The following is a 10,837-nucleotide window of genomic DNA, read 5'->3' as shown; positions in this document are numbered from 1 at the left end:
ATTGCTACTCTCTCCTTTGCATCTGCAAGATCGCTTATCTACTAGGTCTAGAGAATAGCCCTTTGCTACTTCCTTTCTTTTGAGAACATGTGTCGGTAGTATTAGTTGCACCTAAGCTTAAAAAGATGTGACTAAGCATATAGGAGGTGCGATGCTTGGGAGACTAAAGTAAAAGATGAAACTACAAACCCGACTTGAGTGTACAGGATCAAGAAAACGATAGAAAACTGATAACCTTAGCCTAGCATAGCCTGTCTTTGGTTATGCATTCGTCTGTCTTTTCAATTAGTGTAGGAAAGAAACATACCTAACATAGCTTAGATTCTCTTTCACCAAATCTTTCCTAATACACATATGCCTTTTTTACAGTAACGAATAGGTTTCGGAGGAGGTCGATGCCATTAGCAGATGTAATTCTTTTCTTGTTGACCTCTATAAAGAAGCAGGAAACTTGAATACAATTACATCCTCTTATTAAGTTATATGAAGGACGCCCTTTAAAATGAAACACAAAAAATTCCTAGGGGAAAATGGAAAAGACACGTTTATACTCTTTTAGTTTATGCATCCAGACTTGAACACAGAATTAAACAAAAAGTGAAAGATTGCCATTTTGAAGATAACCTTAAACTTATAAAGAGGTTCAAGGGACGAGTCAACAGACCTCACAAATTTAACAAAAAGGAAAAATAGAGAGATAAACCTAAAAGAAACCAAATGAAAGAAGCTCACAGGGAAAAGATAACCGCACAAAATTCACATCCCACGACAATTTCCCATTCCATGCATCTATTCCAAAATTTTAGTTAGTTTTTTCCCAATATCTTGCCTCTTATTTTCTTTACTTCTAGAAATCACGTAACCTGAAATCAAAAACACAAGTCAACTAAACTAGCCATTCAAGACCCGTGGCCATAGTACAACGTTAGAACAAGTCTCATGTAGGCCATCTTTCAAGGTCCGGTGTTATTTGGGACATAACACGCAACTTCGGTCATTTTTTCACAACAATACACAGGTCTTCTTTGAATGCTTATACCTTCTCAAGTCTTTAGTATTATATATCATCGAAATGAGCATATGTTTGTACAAACGACTCGTGTATCTAATCTGAAACCTGAGTGCAAGAAAACATAGAAACCTTTCTATTTGTCTAACAATATTTTGATCCCCAATAGTTTATGCATGTAACACCTAGTACCTCATAGTCCATTAGAATGGTCCTCCGATGCACTATTACACTCCCGCTGAAGTTCCAAGAAGCTATTTCTTGTGATGCAATTCACCTTTTCTATCGTTAAACAGCAGGGCCGGAACCTAAATTATCTTCTTATTGGATAATGACCAACAACTAGCCCTAACATGTGAAACCTAAATTATGAAACGTTACTTCTCATGGTGACTGGCAATTCCAAATTTCTGGATTTAACCTTGCTCAACTTTCCATCCTAAAATTTCCAAACTCTTGTGTGTTACAGGCAAGGCTCCTAAAGGACACCACGACACAGAGTTATTCATGGGTAAGAACCTTCAAATCTACGTCATGTTTACCACCACCCACCAAGTTTATAAACACAATTTCGACCCAAGGTAGTGCTAACAACATTCACCAAGTTCGCCTTTGCTTCCCCATCCCACTCTGCCACTGGCGGAGAGAATTCGCCAAGTGTCAGCTATGCCACATATAAAACAGCAATTAGTTGCATAATCCTTTTCAGCAAGAAGAAGCAAAATCAGTTGGGACCTATTTCAGAAAAGAAGGTTAAAATGTACATCCCCGACTAATCAACTGTTGTAGTAACATAAGCATCCAAGAAGGACAACGGATTCTGAAATCGAAGAATGCCATACAAAGAGCTTGCTCAGAAATATGATTACAACGAAACTTTTACACTTTGGGCATTATATTCTTGGAACTACGATACAAGCATATAGATATAAATAACACATACCTATTCATCATCATACAAGGGGACTAAGACTCGATAATCACCTGGTATTTGCACCGAGGTGTTCGGCCATCTTCCGCTAAACAACCCATTTGTTACCTTGTTTTCGTACGCCTCCCACTAGCTTGATGGAGTGTCTTCTTGCGCTGACAAATCAAAACAAAAACATTACTCACTACGATTAACAGGGGATTGTGCGACAGTAATCACCAACTTGTAAGATGGTGTCAAAAAAAATAAAGACGATCCTAGTCACAGGGAGTCAGACGGTTAACCTCGTCATTGATCGACAATTAACACCCAAGCTCATTGCTATGATTGCCTGGTGATGCTCATCCACTATAACAGTAGATGAGCAAATTCACATTAATTTGACACCCAGTGATCAACTGAAGGAAAGAAATACTGAGTGGGGATGTGGTAGACTTACTGCTCAGAATAAACCCATGGAGCAAACTTTGAGCTCTCTCAGCCTGTTCCGGTGTACCAGATATTCGAATGACCTTTTCAGTTTCGGTTTCATCTTCCACAAGTTTAACACTAGCTCCTGACAACTGTTCATATGAAAATGGGCACAAATACTTTAACTCAACTTTGCTTTTGCAAAAAGAACAAGGGAAGGAATTCAAGCAGTTAACATTACCTCACTGATCTGAGCAAGCCTGTTGCCTGATCTCACTGTGAGCTTAGAGATCGCGTGCTCTGGTATGACTACTTCCAATGTACTTCTGGTGACAAGTGGCAAAGAATATCTGATGGACACAGGCATGATAAAGGGCATCAGTGATGAAAGAGGCATAAAGTTGTAATGAGAGTTCCATACCTGTTCGAGTTAACCGGTGCTTCTTCTTGAGCATCAGTTACCTTTCTTTCTACTGCCCCACCAGATGCAACAGCATCCTACAGTAACGATGAACACTTTATAAGTATCATCCATCAGGATATGCAATAGGATGGACAGACCAATCAAAAGATAAACAAACACTGAATCTTCTAAGAAGCAACTCTAGAGAACATACATTAATACTAGTTTCAGAAACGCTTTAACTGAATCATGGAACAGAAACATAACATAATTAAAATAAAACTATCAACGGGTATCACCTTTGAGGGCCACACAGCTGGTGTGCTCTGCAAAGTCGGAAGCCCTGCACCTGGAGCATTCCTTCCATGAAAACCTTCACGTACAGCAACTCCATTGGGAGAACCAACCTCCGACATTGACAGGCTTCCAAAAACAGACGTGGATATAGGTGGTGGTGACAAAGCCTTTGGAAGGTAAGTCTCCCGATATAAGCAATTTCGTAACCTTGATGTTATCTCGACAAGAGCATCTCTAGCTGCTTTTATCTCACCTACAATCTGTAATAAATTCATATATAAATGATATCAGTTAAGACTTTCTTGGGATATACAGATATATACACACTAGTAAAAATCAGTAAAGTGTGAGCTCCACCTTTTTGGCTAAAAACTGGTTATCATTACTTAGCCTTTTAGTCAAATTAGGCTGACAACATTTTTCGCCAAATTAGTCAAAAGCAGTTGAAACTATTTTCAAGTATTCATGCATGCAATACGGCTGTACTCGAAACAAAGATGACCACAAACCTGTACAAGCTCAACTGCCCCAGGTGTCCCCAATGGGAGGTCCTCTCGTGGAAGAATCTTTAAATTTGTGCCAGTCAATTTTTCCAAATCGGATAGAGATCCATCTTCTCCCTCTAAGCAACCGATTTCACTGGATGCCACAAGTAACCTTGTCATAATATTATTATCTGTGTCTGGAATAAGATCTACAATCTGACTCTGGATATGCAGCAAAGCTTCTTGAGCTGGAAACAGCTCATCATCAGGACCCTAGCATAAAAACAAACGACATAGTTTGTTATTATCTTAACCATAATTCGTTTATGCACAAGAGAGAGAGAGAGAGAGAGAGAGAGAGAGAGAGAGAGATAGATAGATAGATAGATAGATAGATAGATAGATAGAGAGATAGATAGAGAGATAGAGAGAGAGAGAGAGAGAGAGAGAGAGAGAGACCTCATCAGAGGAAATAATAATTATCCTTTCATCAGATCCTGGTACTGCATCAGTAGCCCTGACATCCACACCAATATCGCCTCGCAGTATTTCTATAAGCCCGTTCTCTCCCATAATTCTGTCGAACTTGTCATTAGGGCAACATATTTGAAAGACAAGGTCCTCTCTAGGTAAGGACTGCACATGATCGTCCATCGGAGAAGCTTCAGATTCTAATGCAAAGCCAGGCTGACGTGAGAGATGCGCATCGCTCCGAACATTGTTTTGTCCAGAAGAAAATCGCTGTCCAATAGGGGGGCCATCCATCGATGATCTACGCGATGCAGGGTTCAACTGAGGAACAAACTCATCATCGGGAGCTAAAAACTGATCCGGCACTCGCCCATTAAATTGACTGCGGTCACGAAGCTGGCTCTCTCTCAAGCGTGCTGAAATAATCGTAACAGCTCTTCTGACATTATTAACATCACCAATCACCTGAGAAGAAACCAAAGAAACAGCACCAACAAAAAATACTGTAAGTTTTTGAGAAATGATTGAACTTCATCAGAAACCAGAAGAACAATGGCTTCTTTGAGTCAGTATATCAATGCTCATATGGAAGTCTTAAAAGGCTGCAAAAATTGTTATTTGTTCCCCAACTTTCTGCAACTCAAAACATTAGGCATTATATCCTAGTGGGAAAACGTCAGTAAAATTTCTTTTCAGGCAGCTTACAGGATAAAACTTCCCAGATGGTCTATCAACCTTGTACTCATTTTTTTTGTTTTTGATTTATCCGCTTCTCATAACTTATGTGTTAAACTGTTATTTAATCAGACTGCCCATCAATGTGATTTGGAGTTTTTCATCGCAGTGTTCATCACCACATTTAGTATCTTTAAACTAGCTGAGAAAAATAACTGTTAAGGAAAACCAAACAGAGTCCTATAAGTATCTTCTGATGCGTGTGATACAGAAGCGTAAAAATCCGATCTTAAAGCTGAACTATTAATAGCTCTTCAAGCTGTCCATTAAGGTATGCTGACCCATATCTCTAAAGGTAAAAGTATATTCTAAACTCAATCCATAACCAAAATAAAGGATTCCTGCTCAGATACGACACCATGGACAACTATTCTTCAAGAACACCGTTTTACTTTGTATATATATACAGTTGTAAATGAAACGAATCTTCTCACCAGCACCTGCTTTATCCTACTCATAATAAATTAGATAACAACATCCAAATAAATCAATTAGAGAATTACTAGGATTCATGTGGGTTGTATGTCTAATGCTTTCTCAGGAGTTCCAGGTTTCTATATATTACTTAAAAATATATAGAATAGATAAATCGTTTATTCATTATGAGCATCAAACCCATGCCAATACAACAAGAAGCTACTACATGCCAATCAAGAGGATCGATAACCTTTTGCTACCATTCCGACACACAGCAGCCCAAAGATTCTTCACTGGAAACAGAAGTACATCTCACGCTAGACAAAAATAGAAGAAGTTAAGCTGTCTTACCTACACGAATCACTACCTCAAATATAAGTATGCCAATTATAGGGTAAAAGCACTATGTGAAAAGTAGAGTTAAACACAGTTCCTTCTTTCAGAAGGACCCAAGAGAATGAACGAACGATAACTCAGATGTACTATATACACCACATTATGTTCCTTAAGCACAAAACTCAGAACTCATCAATGGGCATGATAAAGACTTGCACGCTATACATCATCTATTATCACTGGAAACAGAAGTACATCTCACACTAGACAAAAATAAAAGAAGTTAAGCTGTCTTACCTACACGAATCACTACCTCAAGTATAAGTATGCCAATTATAGGGTAAAAGCACTATGTAAAAAGTAGAGTTGAACATAGTTCCTTCTTTCATAAGGACCCAAGAGAATGAATGAGCGATAACTCAGATGTAGTACTATATACACCACATTATGTACCTTAAGCACAAAAATCAGAACTCATCAATGGGCATGATAAAGACTTGCACACTATACATCATCTATTATCAAGTAACTAAACATTGAAACGTTTACATACAAAACAAGCCAAGTTTCTGTTTCAATCTTTACATACAAAACTAGCCAAGTTTCTGTTTCTTTTCAGAAGAGACCAATTCAACTTTATTTCATTAAAAACTTTTGCCCACATAAAAACTGTTATCCCACTCCTCTACTCTAGTATAAAAACAACTGTAGCAAAGCACAACATAAACGCATAAAGTCTTAAAAAACTACCTATTTGTGGTTAACCATGAGTCACTAAACAGCTATCATGCATTACTCACTGTTGTACTCGTTTAAATATTTTCTGTGTGATCCACTGTTGGTTTATAATCTTAAACCTAAAGAGGTATCTTTCTAGGATGTCACAAGCTGTCTTAAGGTCTTATCCTGTATCAAAACTAATGGTAACCATTTTAAGTTTGACCCAGTAAGATATCATAATGTAAGCGACTGGTTTAAATATCAAGCTAGTTGAATCAAATTCCACTGTCCATGTTCCCATGTAAAACACGATAACCTGATTTTGTTCTGGAATCCTCTTCCTGTTTTCTTAACTTCTAAGCAAGTCCCCGAGGCTTACAGCCACCAAAGACTGCCTCGATCCAGGGACAAAATAATTTAAGTACTATATGTAAACCACGAGTCCCTGCAAAAACTGTGTTATCAAACTTCAAAAATTCCTGAGTGCGATGATTTCTTCCTAGCATCTTACATCATCCTGGAAAATTCAGCCTCTAAAGGATATTATCCCATGTTAAAGCTTCAGGCTCTCTTCCTTATTTATGAGGAAGTTAATTTTCCAGACTACATGACCATATGTTTTCTATGATATTTCTATCGCAGCTCCTTGTTCACTTCTAACAGTAACAGGTAGCAGAAACACGTCTCCTATTAGTTTTAAATCAATCAATTTTGAGAGATAACAAAGATAATTAACATTTCTCTGGTCACAAAACATGAGACTTCAAAATTCAGCCAAGAACAAACTAATTTAATTGGTTCGTAAACTCCAGTTTTCCTTTGGAAAACAGTCAACATTTTCCCAGATTTTGTTATTTTCTTTTTTCTAACTAGCCTTACTAGGAAAGGAAACAAAAAGCAATTTGAACTACTAATAAATCTCTGATTCCGGTTCTACTGTCGTAAACCTATCACCCATCTAATCTAGTACCATCTCTACAAATTTAACCTGTCAAATTCCCTCACAATGAGATAAAAACAAATTGTAAACTAAATTAGGGCAAATCAGAACTGAATTTAACTAGACAATAATTATATGGCTCAGGGTTTTACCTGAACAATTTCCTCTGACATTGATACACAGCTAGGCAAAGTATGGTCTCTAGGAAGAATCCTTATCTGGGTTTTTGTTTCAATCCTCATTTGTTCAATAATTCTCCCACCTTTCCCCAACAAACTTCCTACATTTGGTCTAGCCACAACAAGTCTAGTTGCAACTCTTAATCCACCATTGCCACCTCTAGGACCAAAATCATCACCATCGTCAATTCCAGCATCAAACTGAAACCCTACTCCACCACCATCACTCTCAATCATCCTTTCAAAGATCATCATTAAAGCTTCTGTAGCTGGGGAAAATGCCGGAATCCTTCCATCAGGATCCCTACGTTTAGCTTCGGCAATCTCAATAATCCTTTCTTCATCACCTGGTAATAATGGATGAACATTAATCCAAGCTCCAGTTTCCTGTCTAATTGCTTTGATTACATTACCAGATTTCCCAATTACACCACCAGCTCTCATATCATGGCATAAAATTCGAAAACTAGTCATTCCACTAGCACCATCCTGACTTTTTGGTAACCTTCCACCACCGCCTACAGCTCCTCCTCCTCCTCCTCCTCCTCCTCCTCCTCCTCCTCCACGTCTATGGTTATTGTTGTTGAAATGGTGATTATTGTGATGGTGAAAACGAGGTTTAGTCCTAGGAAAATTTTGAGTATCATAATCTTGTTCATAATAATAAGTCCTCTTCGCCCTAGATCTCTCCATACTTTCTCTTTCAGGATTTTTTTTTTTTTTTTTTGTGTGTCGTTTCAAATTTCAGCAAAACAAAATCCTTTAGTTTCGATTTAACAAGACAACACAACTTGTTATTTCAAATCTATAATTCATTCGTCCAATTCTTCTTCTTCTTCTGATTTCTTCAGAACACACTGATATACAAATAGGGTTTTTGTTGTTGTTCTGGTTTGCTGTTTTTCGAAGTTTGAAATCCAATTCAGGTACACTAACTAAGAAAATCTATCTAATTGATCCTATCTCTTCAGATTGTATATGTAGATCTGTCCTCTTCTTAGAGTTGCAGAGAACTGTGTTAAGAAATTAGGGCTTCTTTTTTTGTGGTCTCTCTCCTCGAAAGCTCTTCAGATTATTTTTCGAATTTCTCCTCCACTTTTATTCACGAGAACTTATCGTTCCTAGGATTTTTGTTACTCTTCAACTTGTCAATCAACGGTTAGATGTTGAGGATCGCGGAAACGTTCTAACCATGAGACACATCAGCTGCCTGCACAGCCTGCACTTTGTTGTATCGTGTCTATATTTAAGACTAGTCCAGGATTTTTATTCTTTTTTCTTTTTCTATTATTTTAGGCGGGTTTAGGTTCTAATGGTTTCGTGTTCGGTTTTCAGTTTTGTGGACACATAACCGGACCTGTTAAAAACAACGAATAGTCGACAAGTCCGGGTATTTATCGGTTCTTATGAAATATAAATGTAAAATCTGAGTAGAGAAACAATACGAAGATATGTTGGTGAAGTGCTAAATCCATATCCATGTATATGTTTTTTAAAACTATACCATTTTAGACAGGTAAAACCTGGAATCAGAATACAAGGAACCATATCACCAAAACCAATCAATACATGAGCATAAAATACAAGGCATTTTCCACACCCCATAGTGAAACCTCGTGTACCATCTGGCATCCTTGGTCCTCATTGGGCCTGTTTATTGGTATTAATTGATGCTTCACACTGGACTAAGCAGCTTGATTGTGGGGATGAAGCAGCTAGACCATGACCAGAATGATTATGAGAACGTCCACAAGATTTTCCATGACCTCGAGTCCTTGATCTAGTAGTAGTATTATCTTCAATCTAGCAATAATAAAAAAATCATGGTCCAAAATATCTCCTATTCTGGGATGTTTCAAGTAACAGGAACAATCAACCTCAATTGACATAAACTCTACATATGATATCATGGAATGCACCAATTACATTTCTTTCAGTATGTAGTTCCACATTGTTATGATGTGACGATTCATCGGCTGATACAAGGAATGCAGTCTCATTATTAACAGATCTTGGTTGAACATTACCAACAGAAACATGAACACAAAAGCATAACAGATCACCTGCAATTCGAAGAAAATAGGAAAAATAAATGTCATCGAGCCCACCGTTTTTTAATCCAGCAGTAGTTTTATCTTCAATCTCGCAACAATAAACAATCATGGTCCAAAATCTCTGACTGTTCTGAAATGTTTCAAGTAATAGGAACAATCAACCTCAATTGACATGAATTCTACAGAAGATACCATGTAATTCACCACTGACACTACTTTCAATTCGTAGTTCCACATTATTAAGTTGTGACAATTCATTAGCTGATACAGGGGATGCAGTCTCATTATTAACTGATCTTTGGCTGAACATTACCAACATAAACATGAATACGAAAACATAACAGATCACCTGAAGTTAGAGGGAAATAGAAAAACATAATGACTACGAGTTAAATTTCATATCGAACGTCTAAGCAGCAATATTACACAGAGGTCTTTTCTCCAGTTTCTTTTATCATGTAACTTTTCAACCTAATCAAATTGAAGAACAATTAACAGCAAAACAAAGAATATAATGAACAATTAAAATAAAAAATTGAACTTAACTTTATAACCTAAATAAAGACTAATAAAATATGGTTGTATGAGAAACATTGATTAACAAGTAAATTTTCTTAGCGAACTACCATATCAAATGAAATAAAGATGAATAAAATATCTTTGAGCCAACTACCTTGTTACTAATAAGTACATCTTCTTTAGAACGAGAAACATTGGATTTATACGCATGGCATATCCAAACTTTCTTTACACTGTCCATTATATCAAGACGAAAAAGTTAGGATTTTGGTATTGGAATTGTGGGATACAACATCATGTGTTCGTGTTAAGAACCCTAAAAAATAAAAATAAAATAAAATTATATAAATCAAACCAAGAAAGTAACTAGGAAAGGAGATAGTAATAATACTTTTTTATGAATTCGTCTACGACGAGCCAATAATCATCTCTGTATTATGAAAGACTCAGGAAAAAAATTTAATGTGGAATGTGTGAAGGGGATGCGGCTGTAAAGAGAAAGAAATTTTTTAGATATGGCTATAAAGCCTAAAACATATACAAGTTTACTAATATATGACATAAATCTTCTCTGAAGATTTACAAAATTAACCTTATCTAATTCCACGACTACCCGCGGGTACCTGATGGGTAAAACCCGGTTGGAACCGTTTGTTATCGGTTTTTTTCGGGTTAGCCATTTGGACCTCAAATCACTTAGTGGGTCCAGTTCTGTAACCCAAACCATGACCCATTTCACCCGGTTCCAGGTATTTGGGTAGCCACCATTGAAAACCCTAGTTTATGTGTTTATCAGGATATTAATTATTAGTTCTATATTTATCGATATAAGTTGTATCAGTGTCATATCGACCCGTACCAACTGATACATAAGGATACAGCTCAACTGATATGAAATGAACGATATTTGAGCTTCAAATAATGTTTTAA

The 10,837-nt window shown here is 37.0% G+C and overlaps 2 protein-coding genes across 3 annotated transcripts; both read right to left on the bottom strand.

Moving 5' to 3' along the window:
* Positions 1-1,711: 1,711 nt before the first annotated feature.
* LOC113358505 (RNA-binding KH domain-containing protein RCF3-like) lies at positions 1,712-8,419 on the bottom strand. 2 transcript variants are annotated; one of them, XM_026602098.1, is made up of 8 exons: positions 7,308-8,419; positions 3,996-4,472; positions 3,561-3,809; positions 3,054-3,311; positions 2,773-2,849; positions 2,593-2,701; positions 2,380-2,503; positions 1,712-2,095 (listed from the first exon to the last, which is right to left on the bottom strand). In XM_026602098.1, the coding sequence occupies exons 1-8, from the start codon at positions 8,025-8,027 to the stop codon at positions 2,070-2,072; spliced, it is 2,040 nt and encodes a 679-aa protein (XP_026457883.1). In that variant the 5' UTR covers positions 8,028-8,419; the 3' UTR covers positions 1,712-2,069. The 2 variants fall into 2 exon arrangements, with proteins under 2 accessions (XP_026457883.1, XP_026457882.1); XM_026602097.1 differs by lacking the exon at positions 1,712-2,095 and adding an exon at positions 2,197-2,288.
* Positions 8,420-8,975: 556 nt separating this feature from the next.
* LOC113360558 lies at positions 8,976-10,148 on the bottom strand. Its single transcript, XM_026604058.1, has 4 exons — positions 10,062-10,148; positions 9,581-9,737; positions 9,261-9,397; positions 8,976-9,137 (listed from the first exon to the last, which is right to left on the bottom strand). Exons 1-4 carry the CDS (start codon positions 10,146-10,148, stop codon positions 8,976-8,978), a joined length of 543 nt encoding a protein of 180 aa, XP_026459843.1.
* Between the last annotated feature and the right edge of the window lie 689 nt (positions 10,149-10,837).

Source organism: Papaver somniferum, chromosome 3, assembly GCF_003573695.1.
Source record: "Papaver somniferum cultivar HN1 chromosome 3, ASM357369v1, whole genome shotgun sequence".
NCBI classification, from domain to species: domain Eukaryota; kingdom Viridiplantae; phylum Streptophyta; class Magnoliopsida; order Ranunculales; family Papaveraceae; genus Papaver; species Papaver somniferum.
The sequence above is the reverse complement of the archived record's forward strand: the minus strand, read 5'-3'. Positions and strand labels throughout refer to the sequence as shown.